The sequence below is a fragment of the Adelges cooleyi genome, unplaced genomic scaffold (genome assembly GCF_023614345.1).
Source record: "Adelges cooleyi isolate 19-005CV unplaced genomic scaffold, UGA_ACOO_1.1 ACOO_flye_CR_arks_rails_tigmint_CR_PRNA_108, whole genome shotgun sequence".
In the NCBI taxonomy this organism is placed as follows: domain Eukaryota; kingdom Metazoa; phylum Arthropoda; class Insecta; order Hemiptera; family Adelgidae; genus Adelges; species Adelges cooleyi.
In genome coordinates, this window is record NW_026095761.1 from 1525436 (window position 1) to 1550991 (window position 25556).

The 25556-nt window shown below is 33.5% G+C and overlaps 1 protein-coding gene across 2 annotated transcripts in view; it reads right to left on the reverse strand.

Annotated features, from left to right (window-relative positions):
- LOC126847414 (somatostatin receptor type 5-like) overlaps positions 1–25556 on the reverse strand; it is a 152447-nt gene that overhangs the window by 4514 nt on the left and 122377 nt on the right. For both annotated transcript variants that reach the window (XM_050587626.1, XM_050587625.1), the window contains one exon: positions 1909–2782. In XM_050587626.1, coding sequence (XP_050443583.1) covers positions 1909–2661 — 753 coding nt within the window. In that variant the 5' untranslated portion in view covers positions 2662–2782. The remainder of the gene's footprint in view (positions 1–1908; positions 2783–25556) is intronic.

Below are 25556 nucleotides of genomic sequence, written 5' to 3' on the forward strand. Positions count from 1 at the left end.
TATATCAAGTTTTAATAGCCCCGGGTAATTCTGCATGCGTGTATTGTGTATACAGCTTTTTGCAGGAATGACTGACACGCATCGTTGACTCGATTAGAAAAGGCGACGCCAAGTAGTTATTATCGAGTATAAAAAGACGATTAGGCAAAGCTTATACCTATTGAATAAGTTGTACAGGTAATTTGATATAGATTTTTGAATTCAAGTTTTTTTTTGTAAATGTGCTTCTGAAAATATTGTCAATAGCGGATTGACCTTGTTTTTCAGCGGGACAAGCGTTAGCAATTTAATGGGGAAAATATGTTTGAAATTATTACCGACATCGTAGTTGGTATTTATTATATCTTCGGGTATGGCAAAATTATTTGCATCGGACGGCGAGGTATACGATTTTCCAGGTAGTTCCAAAAATGCGAAATATCTCTCTCAAAAACATTATAATATAATAACAAGAGCAGATATACATATTTTGGTTGTGGAAAATACAATAAGTTTAACCTCAATAAACATCACTGTATTAAATGTTATTACTTATTGTATAATAAAGTTGCATTTTTAATAATTTAGCGGAGGGCTAAATTCTTCTTGGTCCGTATAATGTCTGGACGTTATATAAATTCTGGTTGAGATGTTTTTATTTCGAAGAATTTATTTGTTGTATATACGCTATGCTCTACTAGATATTGCTGGAGTATATTGTTTTATAAGTTAGCGAGGCGCAATTGAACTATATTGAAGACCTATATATATATATATGTATTAGTGCTAGGTCATATTGGTCTGTTATCCGATAAATATCTCTTTGTTTATTATTAGGTTAAGTTAGGCCGCCATGTATACTAATATAAATAGTAATGTCGTGCTTTCTGCTTAAATACGAAGCTAAGAATATATATTCTTAAATTATGATTTTCATCGCACAATGTTAAGCCGTTAAACAACGAATACGCAGTGTTAAATTAATGAAGTTTCGTTTGTCTATTGTCAACATTTACAATATAATGTCACAAGCAAGCACACCCTTCTTGTACAGTTCGAAGTTGATGGAAACCGTCGTCAGATATTTCTATTCTTCTACCTCAAGTCGGATACGCGCGTGACTAGTTGAATTAAATAATGTACATAAGTTTATTTTAAGATGCCACGGGACTTTTGTAATTGTGCAGTAGGAAGTTTAAAACGTGCAGCTGTCTTTTGCATTTTTCTCTAAAACACTTTTAAAATATTTTTATAAAACACATAACTTTGTAATTTTTGTTATGTGAGTGTCATTTTTTAAGCCACTATAATGATACAATTATTCTTTAAGAGAAACCCACGTGTCCGTAAAATTAGCTATTTATTTAACTCTTCTTTTAGTTTCGATGCCTAGCCGAGAAGGTATTGTTTTTATAAAAACAATTTTACTAATGGTAGATCTAGAGTGGGTCTATAAAATAAAAAATGTTCTCAAAAATGCTGTTATAAATTTTATTTTTACAATGGAAAACACAAAAAAAAAAGAGAAAATTACACTTTTACGGTATGTAATACATTTCTAGGTTGCTGCTATGTGAAAGTGAATAACAGTTTTTTTTTAACATTTTTGATTTTGAGGTTAAAATAAGTTTAATTCTGTATTTTTAAAGCATTGAATAGATATTGTTGACTAAGACTATCTAACCGGGTCGGCTATTTTATGCACATTCCCAAATAAAGAAATGTTTATTTTTACGTTGGGTTTAAGGCTGGTTTCAAGACGGGCACTACCTTTAATACAATTTACTTTTATCTCTTTGTTGTTACTAACGTTGTTTTTTATATCGGACACAAATAAAAAAACAGTTAAAACGTACTTAAATAGGTACTACTCTGAATTAGTTATTTTAAGTAATATCATGTGTGACGTTTATCGGTAGTAGTACTGACCGTTTGAAGTTTCCTAATGACCAGTATGTAGAATACGAATATAAGCATGAGCGGTATGGCGAAGCCCAGCACAAATGAGTAAAGCGTGAACGCCGTCTGGCCGCTGAAGAAGTCGTTCTCGGGCCAAATGATGTTGCAGCTCATCACGTTGCCTTTGTCCATCGTGTTGGCGTACATGATCACCGGTATCATGAGTATGATGCTGAACGTCCACGCGGTGACCGACACGATTTTCGACACGTACGCGGTGCGCACCTTGGACGACGATATGGGATGGCATATGGCTATGTACCGGTCGGCGCTCATGATCATCAGGAATATGCTGCTGGTGAACTGGTTGACGCTGGTGGTGGTCATGTACACCTTGCACATGACGTTGCCGAACGGCCAGAACTCCATCGACATGGTGACGATCAGGAACGGTATGCCGATCAGGAAACACTCGTCGGCGATGGCCAAGTTCACTATGTACATGTTGGTCACCGTCTGCATTTTAGAGAACCTGACCACCACATAGATGACCAGCGTGTTGCCCAACATCCCGATGATACACACGAATATGTACAGGATTTTCGATATCAGGTACAACGACGACTCGTGGTCGGACGTGTCGTCGCAGGACGTCTCATTGTCGGCCCCGGTGCTGTTGTACCCACCGCCGCCGCCGCCGCCGCCGCCCAGCGTGCCGTTGTGGACGCCCGACTCGATAGCCGACCAACCGGCCGCTATCTGTACGATGTTCGAGTATTCCATTCCGGTCGACAGCAGCTACCGCAGACGTGCGTGGGGCCTCGAGGTCGCGTTGGCCTGTGACGCTGCCGCTACAACAGTGGATAGACACGGCAGTCAACGTTCACATTGTGCACTGGCCGTCCTGCAACAGAAATACAAACGCGGAGGTCAGATTAACTGTGACAAAAAAAATACAGTCATATCAATATAAATTAAATGTGTACATTGGGTAGCTATAAATACAATCGATATTTATTAATAAAGATAAAATATGATTATAGTATTATACAATGTAGGAATAATACCTATAATTGACATAGCTGGTGGATTTTCATTAACGTTTAGTTGGAGTAAGAATAAATACAAAGGATTCGCATACAGGTAAACACAAAACTAACAGGAACAATATATTTTCTCAACAATAAGAAACAACATAAATTATGCAGGTACACACGGCTTCTCGGTGGAAAATGCGATGGCAAGCTCATTATGATATTTTTAGTAATAATTGAAAAAAAAGTCAATAGATTAAAACCAACACTAAGAACCTAGTGATTCAGCGTTGGTTCGATTATTACCAAAAATAATTATATATTAGGCGAGAGGGAAAAAACGTTAAGATCATTTTTCTCCCTTAAATAAGTCCCTTCGATTAATTTCGCCGAAACAATTAAATATAACGAAAATCGGCAAATATTTAGTTCATTAAATATCCGGTCCCTATAGCTACAGTTGCATATGATTATGCCAATGGATATTTTTTTTTTTATTACCAAAATTAATCTATACACATCGACAGTTAAACACAAAGTGCTATGATTAGTTTAGCTGGAACTGCAGAGCTTGTCAGTGAATTTGGTACTATAGATGATAATCACGGATGATTACCCGCGAGGGGTAACTTATTTCATAGTCAGGAACTGCATAAACCGGAGAGCCTAAAATATGTTTCTCGTGTAATTAAAAATAAGTTAAACTGAGAAAACGGATACAGTTATTTTTTGTTTTGCTATTCCTCGAGTATTTGCGGATGTAGAAATACCATTGGCGCGACTGAGTAGACGGACAAGAGTTGTAAGGATGAGCGTAATTTCAGTAATGTTTTAACGAATATCTTAAAGTATAAAAAAAAAGTTTCACATGCCATAGCCCGTAATATTACACCCTATGGTGCGAGATTTTCTCAGCACAAAAGAGTGATTTGTTGCAAGGAGGTAACTTTGTTATAACATTTGGCAACGAGAAATTTTAGTTTTTCTCTTTTTTTTTTTTGTGATATCGTTTTAATAATTAACTGTAGTAATTTCGCGCTAACCTGAGGAAAAATGAAAAAGTTTGCCGAAAATCCCATTAAAAACTATATAATTAATCCGCTCGAAACTTGTTAAAAAATTATTGCTTAAAGGTCAAGTTAATAATTTACCATAAGCGTGCATATAAAATACTTGTTTAATGTAATAGTTTAAAAGCGTTATTCCACTTTACAAAAAAATATTCGGAAATAAATTTATTAAGATAAGTAGGTAACGTTGAAATAAACATTTTTGAATTTGTATTGTTATTATAGCTTTGTGAATCAATCTATTAGTTGAATGTGTTTTAAGATGAAACAAAACCAATTACAAAACGGTAAAGCTACGAGTCAAAACGTTGAAAAAAAAAACGGGTTGTCGACAGAAAGGTATTATTTTTAGATAAATGATATCCTAGTTGCGAAACGATAAAAGCTTATGAAGCCTTGAATACTGTAAAAAATATATTTTATTTCCACTTTTTTGCCGGCTAAAAATTATTTAATTTTTCTCTAAAGAAACAAAACAATTTTTATCCCACGGATAAAACAATAAATTGTCCTGTGGCGCGTAGCGTGACAAAGTTGTTGGTAGAAACTTTTGCACGTTTTTAGAATCTTAAGTCCGAATGAACTGAACGGTCTTATGGGTTTATAAGCCCCGATCGGGGTCTGTAAGGCGGACCAATAAAATAGTAAATCTCGTTTGGCTTCGAAAACTCTTGTTTTTACCGACGGGCGCGTCGGAGAGATTTTGGAATTAATTTACAATCGGGGGATGAAAAAAAAAAAATAACTAAATTGAAAATATAAAAGCAGTTTTTACAAGTCGTAAAAGCCCCCGGGATCTAAAACCTTTATTGGGTTTCGGAACTATTCGTTTTGGAAACCGCTGTTTAATTGTGTACACCATGGTCTAAACACAGATAGTGATGTGCATTAAATCGTACAGAGTAGATCCACCGGAGTCGACGCGTTCCAATCTTAAGGGGATGCCGACAATATTATACCGGCAACAGCAATGTTCTTTCAATGGCCGTGTATGAATACATATACATACTACACACACACACATACATGTATGCGAACTAAATCAAACATTATATTCAATGCGGTTACAGATGGGAATGCGGCGTGGTTGCGGGAGAGGGGCCGAGGGATGGGCGTGCCCCTATAGAGAAAAAAACCAAGCGATACACATTGTTATGGCTTTTCGTTTGAGATCTCGTGTAATTTATGTGGGTTTTGAATTGCCAGTAAGAAATGTTTGTACGGAAATAAAATATACATTGCATTTCGTTTTTAACCGCCGAACTGATGATTATATTTTTTGAGCACCGTAGAACGTTTTTTAACGGAACACTTATTAGTCTTAAAAATAAAGTCGATACTCGAGTAGTACGTTGTATCGTTTTTAACTCGAAAGAAAAGTTAACTTTAACCAGATATTTCCAGAAAAAAAAAAATGAATAAATTGTTGTGTAATCGAAAGATTGATGCGTGTTGTAAACAACGGCAAACGACAGACACCTAATGTTTTTTTTTTTTTCACATTTGGACAAGCCAAACGGAAAATATTAAAAAATGAAATTTTAGAATAAATATAATAGACGTGGACCAGTTGTACACATAGTATTTTATTTGTTTGAAAAAATTGTGATTATAATATTATGTGAGCTTTATGTAGATGTAATATGTAATATTTAGCTTTAGCATTACAAATTAAAATTAGGTTACCCATTGAATCTTTTATTTAATTAAAATTAGGTTTTTAAATTTGTTTTTATTATTATGCTTTAACTAACTACGAATTTAGTTTTGATAAAATATATTTTTATATTTTGCAGTAATAAATGCTATTATTGCAAATGGAAGTGGCATTTACTGCTATTAGTGTGGGTTTTTTTACGTTATTACCACAGCGGCCCACATTAAGTTTCGAAAAAAAAATTACACATTACCCTGAAACTAAAATATAAATTCTAGGTAAGTAAATTAATATGTACAGTTAAAAAAAACAATGTTTTATCTTTTTAACTGTGTAAATTACTTATTTAAAAAACAGTTGCATTTTTCTTAGTTTAGAAGTAAAATGTGGATTTTGCCTGGAATTTTATTCCGAATTTATTTCTTGGTTTGTTAAATTCAGTGAAAATAATCATTATATGGTTAGAATTAAATCAAGATGCTTTTAATGCACACTTTGCATGTTTACATCATACATGTACTGTACTGAATTATTATACTTATGATTATAAATATTTTATGTGTATTATCTTAAACGTGCAGTTTAAAAATTACTTACACTTTAATATTTTAAATATAGCATCATAAAAAAAGTAATTCTGAGGTATCTCAAACGTTAATCTCATAACATTTGTATGGATTAGATATAATTTATTGTAATAGTTATTCTCATATTGTAATGCTCAAATCTGTGTCGTTTAGTTACATAACGTTTACTAGTAACGTGGAAAACATAATTACTCTTACAGTTCGAGTAAACTCATGTTGAACAAATAACATTGTATTAGTATATAAATATAGGTCACGCTAATAATAGAATTTGACGGTTTTTAAAACTATTACTTATATCAGCTGCGAGGTAATCCAATAACTGAGCAAAAGCGACGACTTTTGTAGATTTATGAGCGTTATCGATTTTTGATCTTAAAATAAAAAAATCCATTTGCTATCATTATTGCAAACATTTTCTCAACTCCATGTGGCCTACTAATCTTCAGCTTACACAATTACTATGTATCTTGCGCCAGACATTTACTGAAGTTTATAGACGAGAAAAGACAACGCGAGATGACTAATTGATAGTTACTCATAGGGAATAGCATCTCTCTTTAAAATCCAGCTGTAAACTTAGTTGATAACGACGAGGCCAAGGGAATTAATTATACAGTAAGTATCTCGAGACGAAACTATACAAAAGCTCTCGGGTCTCCGTGTACTTAACTTAAGTTACGCAGAGGAAATTAAGGCCGACGAAAGATTCGGTTGATGTGATCCAAACCAAAAACCGCGCTCCTGTCACTATGCACGACCCGTTTAAGTTCTGTGGGCAGAAATGTGTGTTGTTTAGTAGATATTGTTTCTCAACTATCCAATCGACTCCGTGTCCATCATTTTGTCCATCTCCACATATTGTGAGATCAACAAAATAAGCTACTGCCAATGTCTGTCTAGATTAGTAGCCCGACAGCGATACCCAGACGAAGACGGTCGATATTGTATCTCGTCGTGACACGCAATTATTATATTCCACGTCTAACACACAAATTAGACTGACGTCGCCGGACCGCATATATTTCGATGGTGTGTCGAGTGTCGTCAAAGTTGTGTTTTCACTATGTATTATATGAAACTCAACGCTAGCAGGGTTCGCATGCAATGGCGACTTCTCACCGTCCGCCCTTCAGACCATCTGCCCATCCTTTCATTGACGTTTTCATCGCATTAGTCTATCGTTAGTTTGCGTTTGTTTGATATTCAATGTATCTGAAATTCCGAGTCATGACTTGCATCATCGCTCAACAGCAGCTATTCCTATTTCCGTTGTGCTTTGAATTGGCCCGTGACTAGAAGCGACTCTCTTTCGGCCTTATGCCGTCGTCTGAACAAATCAATCTATATAAAATAATAATATTGATGTACGGTACCGCTTCAATCGACGGCCATTCTGACGATAGATCGAGTGATAGATCTCTGACGGTATGATTTTATGGTAAAGAAGCTGTTATCCCACTCGTCGAATTTTAGTCTTTATCGTCGAAATTGGCCGTTGTTTTAGTTGAAATTCGATGGTTAAAATTTAAAACGATATATATACCTACTCTAAAACCGAATGCCGTTGCATATAGGCATAACAGAATGTTCATACCAAAATTGTAAGAGAAAAATGTCTCTAACGTTCAAGCAATTATTCGGGTAGTTTTATAAAAATCCGGCGTGTTCTTGAATTTGTTCTCTTCAAAAATCTCGACGAAAATACTGATTTAATTAAACAAAATTCTTTGATCTCTTATAAGCTTTATATAGTTTAATTTATTTTATTTAAATCCTCTTACAAAGGAACCAACTTATTCTTAAGCTTACATAGCTAAGCTCACTCAACCCAGTGTATACATAGAACAACAAAGGAATTTGGTATTTTTTTAACTAAAATCACTTTTATTAATACTTTCCTTGGCTTCCAAAATGTAATTCTCCACTACTCACAATCTTGTAAAAGTTTGAAACTTATTAAACCAATAGTTTAATCTTTAAAGCTATTTAATTTAACTTTATTCCTCGTTTTGTATAAAGTCATAATGTACTTTTGTATTATAAACGTTCATTAATTATTAGAATTGTAAACCAAAAACACAAAAAAATTCGTTAAAAACTGGTTAAACAGCAAAAGTGTTGACAACATAGAAATGTTAGTTGAAATATTTTTAGCAATACGTTTTCATGTACTCGGCTTGTTTTTTTTATTTATTTTCATATTTAGCAGGTCTTTTTATGTCTGTAAACAAAAACCAGTATTTTTTCTACGGGCTCATATTTCCATACAGTACTACGCTCAATAAGTGAACACCTATTTGTATAACGGTGAGGTAATTTTATTTGAAATTCACATCTCTCTCTTTTTGTTAGTCTTACATGGCTTTTGTGCTCAGAGTTATAAATAAATCTACCGACTATTTATAAGACATGTTGTATATTAATATACGATCGTCGTATATGTCACACGTGAAGTGTAATTATAATATGTGTCCGTGTAGTACCGATAAATCGTGTTAATATATTATTGTTTTGTATACAACCGGCCAGTATTTACCGAGTACAACATTTCACGAATAACAGATACCACTGCTATTATAATAATATAGTAGTTGATAACTATAATATAATAGCTGTAACGATAGTACTAGGTATAGTAATTAAATTTGAAAACGCGTTCTGTTCGTGCCGTCAACCGTTTAGAAAAGACAACAAACAAACACTACTTAATACTTTCTTGAACCCATCGTGCGGCGGTAAAGCCAAAAAACTGTTTGCAAAATATGATTTAATACTAGTATTAATTTTGAGCAACGTACTTTATGTAGTATGTATATTTAGGAAATAAAAAGCGAAACGCCCATGGTCAGGGTAGTGTGTGTGTGTGTGTGTGTGATTGGCGGTCCGCCAAATGTGCGTGTTTAAGTTGTTTGTTAAAAAATCAAAATGATTGATCGAATCGAGTCGTCAGGGATTTCATTTAAATTTTGTTGTACCCAGCGGATAAAACATGATGATGAGATGTACATTGTACATTTTACACTAATAGTAAAACGCCGTTGAAAGCTTTGATCTTTGTATTCTACGTTAAGTGTAAACGTACAAAACAAACTGTTGTATTATTCCGTACTATTCGTCAAAATCAGAAAATATATAAAACGTATTTAATCGTGGCTACTTTTTAAAAATATTATTTTTATTTATTTTCACGCTGAGCCGAGACAAATATTTAGACAACGGTAAAACAAAAAACATGTTCAATAGATAAAACAACAAAAACACATCAAGACGATTTACGAAAAGCGTTTTTTTTTTTTGTGGTGTCCACGAAGCGGCTTTACTTTACAGACATCACTCTAGAAATTATACCCACTGCAGTAAACACTTTTACAGGACAACAACAGCACTATACAGACGATTCTACTCTAAACTCATTACACATCCGTCCTAATCCGTTTAGCTTTAATAATCCTTAACGACGATCGATGTGTGTCGACGCTTCGGTATCGGGATTTCAAATACCTGTATCAATGGCTTAACTCTTCAAGCCGTCAGACGTCATGTTGGCGCATTTTCCTATACTAGTTGGCGCGATTCAAGTCAAAATGTAAGTATATTTTCGATAAAATAAATCACGTTTTCGATGACAAAATGTAAAAATGAACGCTAAAAAATGCATTAAATTGATAAAAACGAGCACGGGAAAGGCTACAATTCGGGCGATTTAAATTCCGAGCTTCCATAATGTGATTTTTATGAGATAACATGTCAGATTTATTGAAGTCAGTATTTATTTATAATATTTATTAACAGTATCGCGGATATTGATATTGGTAACCACGGCAACGATTTGTAGAACGGTCAGATGCACAGACGGACGCAACGAACGTAAAATAGATTAAATTGTATACTTATGCCGACTGGCATGAGCATTCATTTAAAGGTTCAATGAAGCGATACACATTTAGTGGCACCTTAAACACCATTTAGATCACAGATCTCTAGACCTGTGATTGGTCGATTAAATTTAAATGGCCCATAAAATCTATGTAACTTTTTGTGCATCCCGGCATTAGTATAATGCAATCCCTAAAACTTTTCTAAATTTTAAGAGTAATAGTTTGACGCAAAAGAATGTAGGATTTGAAGAGCTCTGTTTATTTTTTACTTTCGTTAACTGGTACCGTCACTTTTTCTTATTTGTATCATATTTTTTCACTCTATAATATACTAGTCGAATATACTTTTTTGCACTAACATTGCCATTAAAAAGGTATTGCCTTATTTAATTTAAGCCCGGTGAAAAATCATGAAACGCGTGGTACGATAAATTAATTAAAAAAAACCCGTAAAAATGCAATAAACCTAAATGAATCAGGAAGAAACTTTTTACGAAATAAGTAGATTTATAGACAAGCACAGGAACCTGCTATGCGTGGAATTAGTTAAAAAAAAAAACGCAAAGTGATCCGAAGAATAATCTAAGACAGTGCGATGAAAGGATGACCTTTAACGCGGACTTTTACTTTAAAATATGTACAACTAATTATCCACAACAAAATTGCAATGCAATAATATGTTTTCCCGGGGATAAGGCTAGGTGTTCATCTAGAAATTACCAACACGAGGGAGAGGTGATAATAAAAAAAACTCAAAATCGATGGTTTAAACCCGTCATGGTTATTGCAGATGTAAACCTATTTTGATTTTATATTTATAAGTTTTATGCGTGCACCACAGTGTACCTACGTCGAGTTGTTATTGCGTTGAGAATATTGTAGTTTTTTTTTTTTTTTTGTCGTCAAGCGGCGAAATGTATTATTATTTATTTATATTGTTATTTTAGTTACTATTATTATTATTGTGTTTACCTTTTGAGCGGGTAAAAACGAACACGCGGTGTTGCAGGCAGCGTGGTGGAGCGATGCGATTCCCGCGAGGATGCATTGAAAACACTGCGTGTAACACTCCTAAACGACTGAAAACTTTCGGCGAGCGCGAAAAAATGATGTCGGAATGTATTATACAAAAATTATTATTATTTAGGCGATGGGCTTTTTTTTCTTCTTTTTTTTTTTCTTTAACACGTCTGACGCGGATCACCGGCATTGCAAAATAGCTCTAATAGAACAGGTGTGTGTGTGTGTGTGTGTGCGGTGCGCGTACACGGTTGTGTCGACTATTTTTTCCTTACCGTTTGGAATGATTCCCGAATGTTTGGCAGACGCCTACAAAGTCACTGTACCCGGTCGTGCGGACTCAAAAATAAAATAAATCGTGCCAAAATAGTCGAATGCGGTGAAGAAAAAAAAAAAATGGCAAACCGAGAAACACGGCTTTAGGTATACACACACACACACGCCTATCGCTTATCCCTGTATCCACGCTGGGCAAACCCCATCTGATCCCTGTGCCGATCGTGTATAATATTGCTCTTCGGACAACAAGCCCGGATAGCTTAAACAGCAGCAGCAGCAGCAGCCGGCGGGGTAATAAATAATAATAATATGTCCGACAAAAAATACCTACTTGAATTTAAACGTAAAACGCCATTATACGCCATTTGTACTTTATTTTAATAAAACGTATAGGTAAACAAAGTTTGAAATAATATCAAATCGTATAGTTGTTTTTTTAACAATGAATACAAATTTAAATAAATTAAACTCATATAAATACGATCACTTAAAACTGAAACACAAACTCTCAACTACAATCTTTGTTATTTTCGATGCGAAATGACATTTGTTTTACGATGATTTATTTTCAATAAACATTTTATCTATATCATCAGTACCACTAGACAAAATTCAACCAATCTTCAAATATTTCTAGCCTAGCGAAGATAACTTGCTTTTATTTGTACTCGAAGGGGTAAAAAGGAAAAAGGAAAATGCCCATAGAATGTAGGTATCAATTTTTCAAATTTGCCACGCCGAAGTTTTAGTGTTAAAATTAGAATGATTAGGTAGATCTAATGTGTACTTTTATACTAATGAAAAACTATAAACATGGTCTAAATTGTAAACAAAGGAATTACTTTTAAAGTAAATTTGTAATTTTTTAAATTATTATTTATTGCTATGTTTATATGGATATAATACAAATTAAAAACATTTTTTATTTCTGTTTTAGTTGTAATGTATTTACAGAGTTTTGAAATAGTATGCTCTCAATGTATATGCTTGGAAGTTGGTTAGTAGTAAAATAAAACCCAACGAGGCGACTGTTGACAGTTACAAATAATTGCTTTGGCATTATTATAATATTTGCTATTTATTCATGGTCTGGTTGTCGTTTGGAAGGAGCTCATTGGCTGGGTTTACTCAGCAGGAGTGATCTCGTTGTTTTATCAATATACATTTGATTTAGATTAGCCGAACAGCATGCGTAGGCGCATAATATTTGTATTTATACCTATATATAAATCAATGAATAAAGGTTCTCGTGTCTAACCGTCGACGGGAACTGAGACTCGACCAGTTTATCGTTTGAGGTTTTTTCTTGGTTTTTTTCTGCATAACTTAAATTCATGTTGCACAACAGCTATGGCAGGCGACAGCTGTTGTTGTTGTAATAAGTCGCAACGGTAACGTTTTATTTCTATGTACAAGCGTTGGGCTTTACCTACTTCAAATTTTAAAAATAACGTTACTAACGAACGGTAGCGAAAGCGAAAAAACTGGAATGGTGTTATAAAACGAGATTTTCTTCGACTACCTACCCACGTCTGACGCTGTTATCCTTACCATTTAAACGCGGTTTTGTATTCGAGGAAAGAAAGGAGTTCCCAGCTATGGCGGTACGACAATCTTGTTTTAGAGAGATTATTTATATTTTCTCCACCCACTCCTCCTATTTTACACTTCAATTGCAACTGCATGACTACAAAATACCATACACAGGAATTAATAATGAAACGTTTACTAGGAATTTTATGTTTAATATTTTACATTATGTAATTTGAAATAATGCAGACGTCGGGAATTGGCGGGGAATTTGTAATTAATTAATGTGAAATGACGTTTATTTTCCATCCCAGTTATGGTTTAAAGTTTTTGATGTATACAAAGTTAAGTATACAAACATATGACAAGCACTGCAAACAGTCACATGTATGTTATCGTCATAAAGTTTTTTTTTGTATACATTAAATTATGATTTTTATTTTAATGTACACGCTTTTCGCATTTTAGCAGACTGTAGAGAAGTGCTTATGGGTTTACTTTAAAATTGTTTATTGTTTGGTGATTTATTTGTATTATTATTTATTTTTAAACATTATTTGTCGACTTTTGGAAATTATTATTATTATTTCATGATTTTTTTTCGAGCAAACCTATTTGAAATTGAAAAAAAAAATAAGCGACAAATCGGACAATTTAAATCAGACAATTTATATTTTATTAAATCGTAGTAATATATTGAAGTTGCCATTAACTTTAACAGATAACCTAAAAATGGAAGTACATGTCAAGCACCTTAAAGGACAAGGGTACCATGTAGCATGCTACAATGCCACACGCGCCAGTCATTTGATTTTCATATCGAATAAATATGAGTGCCGATGTTGCAAAAATGGATTTTGATTATATCCGTTTTCTTCAATGTCGTTTAATAATCCAACATTCAACATAAAAAAAAATAAAATCCGACGTTCGAGCAACGTAACCGTTCCGAATTTAAATTGTAAGTCATTTAAAAGTGATTTTTCTTTGAATGCATAACATTGTCTCTGCTTCGTTGTTGTTGGGCAAGTAGACGGCCTTGTGTAGTAATCGGATCTATAGGACAATCAAAATGAAAAATATATATGATTACTTTTTGCGGTTCACCAGTCGAAGATAAACATTAAATCGGTGGACATCTGTCGAAGAAGCACACGTCGCGTCGTAGGACGGATAGATGCTGCAGACGAGTTGAATTATTAATCGAATCAATTTGAACGAATACAGTTTTATCAAACGGCATTTTTGAATATTTTTTTCTCGTTCACGAACATATTCATAATACAATATCTTCACATGACAGGTTTAAAATTTATGACCGATAAGTTTTCCCATAAACTTTGTGGATTAGTCGTGATTTACAGTACATCACAACACAAGGCGGCCGGTGGGTTAAACAACTTTTTAAGAAACTACTTGGAAATTCGAAAGCCAAGAAGATATGCTAAAAACTTGAAAGCAATAGATAAACAAGTTATTTAAAAAAAAAAATGTACAAATGAGAATAATTATTATAAACACAATAGTTATGTTTTTATAACATATTATGTAAATAAGTTTTAAAGAAATTGTTCTAAATTTTCTTTTGAGTAGATGTCTCAGGAAAAAAGGTCATCAGAATCATGAACACATAACAGTTGACAAACATTTTAAATTGTGTTTGCAACTGTAATGGGGTATACACATGTCAATGTGAGCTATAGTTTATTTATATTCCATTATCTTAATTATTACTGTTCTAGAAAACTCTCAGGGTTAGAATTTGTACTGTGAACACATGTGCTAGCAGTACAGGATACACCTCGTTCTTAGGTTGTAAAACGTTATTTTGAAGTAGGCTCTTACCGAATTGAGCATTCGTGTGCTATACATAGGGGTGGAGAGGTTGGTAGCTTGTTAATTGCTCGAGACGTAACTGATGTTAATAACACGCTGTCTAGAAACATTCAAGATCTATGAGTGATTGTTTAATCTTAATCATTCCACAATAAAGCGAACATATCTACTGTAAAATGTATAAAGGTATCAATCATCTGCGCAAGGACGAGGAAATCGCGAATTGTAGATATTTTATTAATTCGATGTGTTCTGTATATTATTTTCTGATTTCAACTGAAACCCTGTATTAGGTATTAGTGTATTACTATCAGCAGCTATTGTGCATGTTTACTCGCAATTAACACTCAGTTTAGAAAGTGTTTTTTTTTTACACGAAATAAATAATGATTAACATTTTTAACGCGCTACAATATCGATTCTACTCGATACGGTCAAATTGAATTCTCAGGTGATACATAGGTGATATCAAAGTCAAAACACATGTTTTTTTTTGGTTTGCAACCAACGTCACAACTTCCGTTGCGTCGCCACTGTAGTCCTGTTTATAGGTATTGTGTAGATGAAGTTTTATTCGACTACTATACATAATATATTTTAATAGTTTATGAACACCATTGAATAGATGTTATAATTTAGGCGAAGCGTTAGGTGCTCGACAATGAAACTTAATGTCATCAATCATAACTATAAATCTGTTATATCAGTTGAATTGTTAGCGACAATGGCAACTTGGAACTTTGTAAGTTTTTTCCCTAAAAGGAGTTCTCTATTATAATATTATAACGATATAATGTAGGTCAACATATCTTAACGTGGCATAGGGGTTAATAATTGCACTGAATAGTGTTACTTTTTGATTAATAACAATATTACTTATTTAATATTTATTAGCAAAAAACTTTTTGTAAGCAACCCTTGTAATTATCTATTAATTAATTAAGTAGAAAAACCGAGCCGTAAGTTTAAGAAGTTGGCACTAAGTACTAAACCAAACCACTTGTTTTTAAATAAATCTAATATTCCCAACAAAGTTTATCAGTAGTACCTTTACTTTTTAGCATGGAACATGCTTTAGCCTTGGCCTCCCAGCTAGAAACCGACACAAAATAACGACAAAAAAAATCGACACGAAATAGCGTGAACTTCTGTTAAGATTGATTTAAATGCACCTGATCATTTTGATGTGGTCGGTCCCTGTGCCTTTTGACTCAGCACCTCTACTCATATTATACTGCACGACTTGAATGGGCGTAGCAGTCCCTATTATGTCACGATGCGGCGCTCATATACACTGTGTAACATAAAACATATAAAAGACGCCATCGAAATAATAACGAGTCGTCTGATACAGATCAGAAATGATCACTATTCAAGGAGCCAGCAGGCTAGAGCATGTTCCATGTTTTATAATTTTAGCCGTAAGACTAATAGTAGACTGTAATTTTTTTTTTTACTATTCGCAGTTAGATTACCTTTTGTTATAAATTAGAAAGAGCAATTTACAACATTTAGCACCTAACTCAATTAATTTGTATTTCTTATTCCTAAAATATTAAACAATTGTATCTATTATGTTTTAAAGGGGATAGTGTTGACGGGAGCGGATATACCACATGTTGGCCTACCGGGAAGTATTATTAGGGGCCGGCCTTATACAAAAAAAAAAAAAACCACTCGGTACGGTTTATTTATATTAATATAATATTGTAATATATAAAAAAATGCTGCAAAATCCATCAATCCAGATTTCATTCGTACACAAATAAATTACAAGCTAGTCAATCGTCAGATTTTATTCGATGTACGTTATGCGAACGAACGAATCATTCATTGTCACTGATACACCGCAGCGTTACAAATTGTTATCGGGCTTAGGCGTTAACGTTTTATCGAATGTAATTATTTTACTCGTTTAATCGAATAATAATAACAATAATTATAATAAATATTATTATACACACACAATGCTTGCCGTCGCGTCGCGTCAGCCGGACGGGCGTTCCTTATTCGCCACCCGAATATTATAATAATTCATGTTCCGCACTCATACTCATCCAAATAATAACATTATATCATGATCGATATTGTAACATGCGATATGATACATGTATTTATTTATTTATAAATGTACCTATCATTTTTTCTGTATACAGAAAAAAATATATAGGCGTCGCGTAGATTGGACGGACAAATTCGAGGATCTCAATTAAAAAATATGTCAGTTTGATGTATTTCGATATCCGTTAGTTTAATATGGATGTCGGGCGTGACATTACTTCCCATATAAATATATATATATATATATAGAAAGGGAGGAAGATATATAATCACTACGGTCGTCAACCGGCATTTCACGTCACAGTTGGGTAACGCTGATTTTGAAGACTTTGACACTGGTTAAATTGGAAAGTTCGAGTACATCATACTACGATATGTGCGATATGTATGCGACTTTACACTTTTTGACAGATAAGTACTATCTGAAAATAAATAAGGCGGGTGCTCAGTTTATACGTCTATACTATCTTAATAATATTATTTACTCGTACCCGTCGATTTGAAGTAAAAGCACTGCGCTTTACATGACAATATTATTATGTTGTTATATGATCGGTTCCTCCGTCTTAAGCGGTGTTAAACGAACCCGGCCAAAAGTTGGTCGTGATGCATGTATACAGTCTACTTATTACACGGGAACCAATACACAGTATATATTGTGTATGGTAAAAAGTATAACTTAAGTACGGGTGGTAATGTGATATTATGTAAGGCAATGTAATATTAAAAAGAAAACTTTTACAAACGCAAATCATCATTATCATAATACTATATTGTAATGTGGGAAGTCAGAATACATAATATACCTTTCATCTGTGAACTTACTTTATACACAGAAATTGTCAAAACAATTTATGTTTAGACTTTCGATGTACGAAGATTCTCACTCATAAACTTGCAACATATGTATTTTTTTTTACAACAGTTAAGTTATTATTAGTTTTTTTGTGACTTTGATACATATGGATACCCTATATTATATCTGAACGTATTGCTCGAATAATGTCTTTGTTCAGTAGCTCTTTATTGAATATTGATTATAAATTATGGTAAGTAGAAAATACATCATCGGTTAACAAATTGAATAGTCTACTCTTTTATACTATTCAAATCGAAACAAAACAAGTTTTAAATTAACAAATTATTTATATTTTAATCGTTAACTGCTATTAGGAAGTATGGTAGTAACTGGTAGGAAAATTGTACTTAGAACTACGATTTGAAGATTCCGATAGTTATGAGTTTAAGAGGAAGAAATGTATCAGCAAAGCATAAGCAGGGTCACCAACCAAGTACTGCCATCCACCAGATCGTTGACGATCAACTGCACATCAAGCGTTTTAAACACCGAAAACCCGTATGATTTATTATAATAAATATACCTAATAGAACCATTTTACTGGGAGAGAAACGTTGTTAGGGCGTACATGGTATACCAATGAAGTTTATATAATTAAAGACTTGTAGTCATCACAATGTAAATTCCATAATAAAAAAAAAATTCTAACACATGTTAAAATTTTTTATTTTACTCGTTGAATAAAATGTATGAGAAACTTTTATTTTATGGTGCTTCCATAGTCTACGATGCGAGGTTATCGTCGCTTCTTTTTTTCAGTAGTAACTGCGGAAAGCACACGTTTCCAAATATTCTTTTTGTTCAATAATTTCATACAGTTTGCCTATATGTTCTTACTGTCGATGGATAAGTTTGCATGTTACACAATATGTATTGTGTAAAACTTTCAAGTGTGTTATTGTATTTAATGTTATAAACTTTGACGTGTGATCTAAGTAGTGTATAATGTAAAGATACTTATCAACAATGGGGATAATATAATTACTATATATATTATATACCTAAAATATAATATTATGATTAATGTGAGAAACGCGCTTTGGTGTTCACTGAGGATCTCAGATTCGGGGAAACAGAAACGTATTAAAAAAAAATCAGTTTTGCCGTAGCTGTCAAAAAGAGCTTTGCTGTTCTATGACGCGTGTTGTTTTTTAACATGTTCTATTGTAAAATTCGCAGTCTAGAAAACAGATTTTTTTTTAATTTCAATACTTCTTAAGTATCAGTGAAGTCATTTGTAGTGTATAGTCCAAAGGGAAATGCGCTAACATCTCTATATAAACCCAACAGTACGGATCGAATTTACATAATCGCTTCTTAAACACATTGTACGTGGCGAAAATCTGGACAAATAATATGATATACTCAAGCCTCATGATATGTCTGCCATGGCCCATGGGGGAGGGTTAAGAAATTGGAATATCTTCAATTACATCCGCTTTAGCGACTTAGCTTGTGCGGAGCAGTGGGTGCGAGGGAGTAAATTGTTTTTGGATATTATCCGTGTCGCGTGCGCAAAGGCATCGATGACACGATATTGAATAGTATACTACGTTTCACGGTATTCTAAATACATTTAACAGTGCTGAAGTTAGTTCTCGGATTAAATGTGTAATGAGACTGTCTAGTCTGTGTTTAACGCCATTAATCATACCCAAGAGAAGAGGTAATGTAATTTACATTGGTTGGGCGTTGCCCATTTGAGTGCTTTTGTATGCGGGTTAACTTTAAAATTATATGTTTCGTAGCTATACATAGGTACGACAATAATATAATATGTATGAGTGAGTAGGTAGATAACGGGAAGGAGTGAAATAAAATGTCTTGCACTAATCCGACCGCATTATTTCTAATGTTGTTATATATCTTGAAAAAAGTTCAATCCTAAAAGGAATTTCAACTATATAACAACATTATATGTTGACAAACATATTGTTTTCTCCAGTATATAGCTGAAGTACTAATTATTATGGTCGGGTTAAAATAACATTAGCTTTTACTTTCAAAAACTATCAGTCTCTTGAGTTATTATATTAGGTAGCAAAACAAAAGTCAAATATAGCAGCAGCCATTAGTCATTGGTCCGAATTTGTTGTAGCTATATTATGCCTAACCAATATCTAAAGTAAATATGGCTTTCTCATAAATAAATCGAAGGGCTAATAGTGCAAAAAACAAGTAGGTGAAAATTCAGCCGGCCTAGATAATTTGTATCACCAAAGATTAGATAATAAGATAAAACAATTTTTTTTTTTTACAATTTCTTTAGTTTATGCATGCAATAAATAACAACCGTTCACATGAATTCATTCTGGAGCAAGTGGTGTTTGTGAGCTTCTCGATGGAGATGGAAATTTCGGGTTTTTTTTTAAACGTAGAAAGCGGTAAAATTAAAATGATTCTCGTCGTATAGTTTCAGGCGAACGACCAGGAAAGTCCTATAAATTTAACTAATTCGCCGTATTTTTCAGCAGGTACGTACTGTAATATAATTTATAACCGTCCATATTATATCATCGAACGTTGTGATCGTTTCGGTCGCATCGAATGCGTGTCCTCACTTTCAGTTTCCGGGAAACTAACTCGGGCATCTTGGACTCGGCTATAGTGTATGTAGGTACATATGTATTAAAGCGTGTAGGCCTTTTGTACCGCGTATAAAATGATAACGGACGACTAGAAATTAAACGGGAAAAACGAAGAAGGAAAAAAGAAACATTATTTTATACTGCGCGGCTCCCGTCGAAAGGTCAAATCGAGATAAATGTCGGGTACGCGGGAGCAGGAAATTCGACTAGTCAAAACCAATCTCTTTAAAGGCCCGTTGTTGGCCTATTTGTTTTATCGAGTCCGGGGATTTCCCCGCTATAGGTATTCGTTAGTTTTACTTATTTTCTTTTCGCCTTCGCTCCGCCGGCCGTGAACCACGGTGTTTCCGGGGCAGAGGAAAACCCGAAGAAAAATGAACGCCTGTCACACACGACGGAAAGAACAGACAGGAATAAAAAGCGTACGCCCGGCCCATTTGCCGCCGCCGCCGAAATTATTGTTATCATCGTTTAAGACGCTTGTTTATAAATTATGAGTATTGTCTGACGGGGTTTGGTTGTTGTATGCGACTGTTTTTTTTTTTAAATCTATAACTTAAGTTAAAACTCAAAACAAGAGGGAGTTTTCATCGTTTTTTTTGCCGGAAAAGATATTTTGACTAACGGCTCACAGAAAATGTATTCAATTTCAAAAATTAAAGATGAACAATGCTTGGACAATACCGGTTTAACTTAAAACTTAAGTATAGTATGTCACACAATACTAGTAGTGCTTGAAAAAAAGGCCAATATTGTTTGTATGGTTGCATAAGGTATTCAATTTAGGCTTGTAATAACAATTTTATTATGATGTAATTTGTTATTATGCAAATATATTCAAACAATAATGCACTTTTAATTTTTTTTTTAATAATTCTGTAAACTGTTTTTTTTAATTACTTTGAATTCCTTCATTGATATGAATATGTTTATCACTCTGACTCTTCAAATAATCTATGCACTGCATACTTGACTGAAGTGGTGGGCAAAATAGCAATACTAAGTTCAAATGTTGACTGTTTTGTTCAGAAAACAGTAATACAAAGTAGTCATATTATACCGTATTTTCAGTTTTCACAAGCAAAAATAACGTATACCGGCTTCAAAACTTAAAACATAATATGTACTCTTTTACACATGAGAGTTGTTTGAGAATTGTTAACTAACTTGGAAACAGCATTTATTAACAAAATTAAATTTTGTTTGTCTTTGTCTTGTTTTTGTTATCTGTAAGATCCTAGAAAAACGAGTGCTAAAATAAGTTCTGTGGTTTGCAGTTTACGCTTTCAACAATTAACTTATTACAATTTTTTTTCTTGCGAATATTATTCCGAATCGTGAATTTCGTTTATACTAAAATTCTATTTAAGTTCAATAGTTTATAAGAAGCGTAGAGTTTTCGAAAGTAATTTCATGAATTCGATTTTTAAATTTTGTATGAAAAAATTAGTCCAAAAACTTCAACTGAGTTTAATCGAAGTCCGAGTGAAGTAAAAGATTCGAGGTATTAATTTCGAAATTTTGGTCGTCTTCTCTCAGCATACTTGAATTTTTTTTGATTTTTTGCTTTTCGAACATTTTTTTTTTTTTGAAAATCGCAAGGCTAACGCGTAACACTTCCGTAGAACGGGAAGTATACATTACATTACTTTGATGTTGTATCCAAACGATGGCGAAATAGTAGGAACTCGCGTTGTCTGTTGTTTTCCACTCGGCGTAAACACCGTTTGCGGTTTAATACGAATTTATTGGACCGCCGCTGCACGCGGACCGTCCAAGAGATGCAATAGAATGCACATTATCTGTTGTGTATCAGAATCCATTCATAACTGCCGGTCTAGACCAGACCGTGAAAATGCGCCCATTATTAAATAGGGCGGCAATAATTATTATAATAATATGGAAACGGCTCGCGTGAGTGCGGCTCGAGTAGCCGCACCGGAGTGTTTACCGTGAAAAACTTATCTACCGATAGTATTACAGGCGCATAGATTTGGGTTCGGAAAGATTATTTGAATTTTCATGTAATACGGAAATTCGGTATTGATCGTCTCGCATGCGATTTACCGTAGGTACCGTGTGCTGCTTACGAAAATTAGATCAGTAATCAACGAAAGTGGTCACCAACATTATATTTTCCCAAGTAGATGTATATATTTTTTTTAAAAACATTATTTGATCGGTACTGGCATAGTTGTAACCGGGTGGGTTTAAATTATCAACTACTGGATCCTGAAGGAATAGAAAAGTTCATAGAGTTTCATGTTCCAACACATACGGTATCAGTTGAATTTTTCCATGATATAAATGCTAACTGTAAGCTAAATGTTTTTGAAATTTTTAAACAACACTTTTGTCGTCTAGAGAGTGCTGGGTAAAATTCTATCAAATTATAAAATTCAATTAATATTATGTTAATGTAATAATACCGGACAACATATTTGTACAGCGTTGACGGTAGACAGCGTACAATAAATACCTCTTCATAAACTAAAATAAAACTTTAATTGTTCTCTCTCATCAAATTGTATGAAATAATCGTGTATTCTTTTGAGTCTCTCCATTTCATACAATATATTTTAACAAACTACTTATAATCATTTAGTCTGCTGACTTGAAGTACAATTTGAAGCTACACCTGACATTAAAAGCAAGGCAACTAAAACTTATCTGATCTTCACTGTGTTATCAGTTGGCGGTTATTCAGGGTCTATGATATCTCACAAGTTTCAGAGTATTACACTGACTCGTATGTTATATGTATTTTTTTGGCTGACCGTGATTGAACAATGAACCTTGAATTTTGTCGGCTCTCCCAATTTGTCGCGGTTGTTGTGTATTTTTTAGTATTTGATCATATTGATGTCCTATTTGAATCGACCCTCCTTTATCCGGCTGATCTCTAAGCTTTTCCTGTTTCCTGGCACAATTCGTGTCGACCACAGCAAGCTACATTAAGATTATGAGGATGGAGGCCACTGTCCAAAGGAAACGGATACTGTAATAATATTATTGCTGTATGCTGTAGCGCTGTGGTCGGGGCCATACGCATTATAATATATTAAACTTCTCCTGAACTCGGTCTCTTCTCCTGGACGCAGTTAGGATAACGGACCGCGTTGCCAATAATCCATTCGTATCGTATCTCAATCCAAAAAAAGGTTCTAAACAATTTGTTTTGCCATTATTTTCGCAGTCCCGTCAACGAGACACGAAGTAATATTAAACGCCGTGCGTGTTACGTCAGATTTGAAACCGTTGACGACACACAACACACATACGATGATGATATGATGATGATGATGAAACCGGAGTACTAATGTTGACATAAAAATAATAGTAAAAAACCTAGGTGCCTAAATTTTTAGAGCGGAATGCCGCCATGGTAATTAGTATTATACTGTGTGCTCGTTGTTTGGTTACATATGGGTTGACGATGCAAAGGCGCATGCGAATAAAACGGTACTAGGCCAACATGATATTAACAAAAAAATATTGTCACACAATAATGAAATACACCGACGTACCGTGTCCAAGCATCTAGTTAGATTTTATTTAGAACACGATTGTATATTATGGTACATTCGTCCGGAAATATATGGTCCAGACCAATGATTTAACATATCTACACACATAATAACAGTAATAACGGCTGGCAGTCGGTGCCGTTTTACGGGACGACCGCAAGAATTATAAATTATAATGTTCTCTTTATAGTACATAATATTATACGTATGTTATAATAATATTAATTTCAGGTATTTACAGACTCATGCCGACGACATAAAATTTAAATGAACGGCCAATTATATCATGTTATTATCATTTAGGGCTGCTAACGGTCCTACAATGGTTAGGACAGTCCTATAATAGTGTCGTTTATCTTACGTCCTTGCAAGGCTTTAATAATTTTGTAGGACATTAATGAGCATAACTAGGTTAACACTTGCGGAAATCCAAAAATCAGCGTAGTTACGCTTTGCGTTAAATGTTAAAATTTAACAGTTTGAGAGATATTTTTATTTCTTCTCTTGTTTATTGTTTTCTTATTTTATAAATATTAAGATGGACATTTATTATATGAAAAGTATCCTTCAATACCAATAAACACATATTTACCAAGTACTTATGATAAAGCCCTTTTTTTTTTTAAAAGAAATCTAAAGGCAATGCAGTTCCACGCGCACTGAACCCAAGTCTAAAACTTCGTAATGTCTTATATCATCCCTTTCTTACAATTTCGGTACAGGGTATTCCCTTTGGGAGCCTTTTTCTTCTCGTAGATTAACATATTCTGAATTTTATCATTAGTTTCCCAGCGGACAGTTGGATCAAGAATTAATTCACTTCTTTAGTTCAATTCTGTTAATTGTACAAGAGTTTTCAAATTTTAATGAATTTCTCAGTCAATTGTTATACATGTTTTTGCACAAATAATACGAACTAACTTTCTAATGCTTTTACCAAACATTTTTTCTACTAGAGCTAATGCCTATTTAAAGTTTGTATGTTAAAAAATTGTGTAATAAACGCTTATATTGTTACTTTTTGATGGTTCTTTAATATATTTAACTAATTTTCAGTTAACTAAATACAAAATCAGGCTTAAGGTCCACATAGCAAAAAACAACTTGCAAATAAAAATGCGACTTCTACATCAGTTATTTTTAATTAATTTTTTTTCAGAACTCTGAGAAAAATAACTTTTAAAGTTATGTTACTATAACAACTTGGTAAATATTAATACTTAATTTAGTTGACGTACTTAAAAGGGCTTTTGGATTAACACATTATGTAAAATGTTGCAAATATTTTATTAATCCTATTAAAGAACCTATTAAAGAAATTATGCTTGAAGGCAATTATTGTTTTAAAGTCAGTTATTTATGCAATTTGAGGTATAATGAAATTAGTTTTCTTTACGCTGTGGTTTTTTTTAATGTTAATTAGTTCACATAATAAATATTACAATGTCATGCATAATTAATAATTAAATATTATAAAAATGTGCTTTTCTCTTTATAATGGTTTTTGTAAAAACTCCTACTCGACACCATAATTAGATACTTTGTTGTAGTTTAAATTAAAAACTATTGTTTTTGTTCATTGACAATGATTTTATTTATAAGATAGAACTTTGATTCTTTTGCTCATAATTTTGTAATTATTTATTATATAATTTTCGAAGATGTATTGGTTGGTTGTGAATTTTAGTATTTATTTTGTACGAATTATAGTGGTTATAATAATATAGGTAAATGTTATTTACCTATATT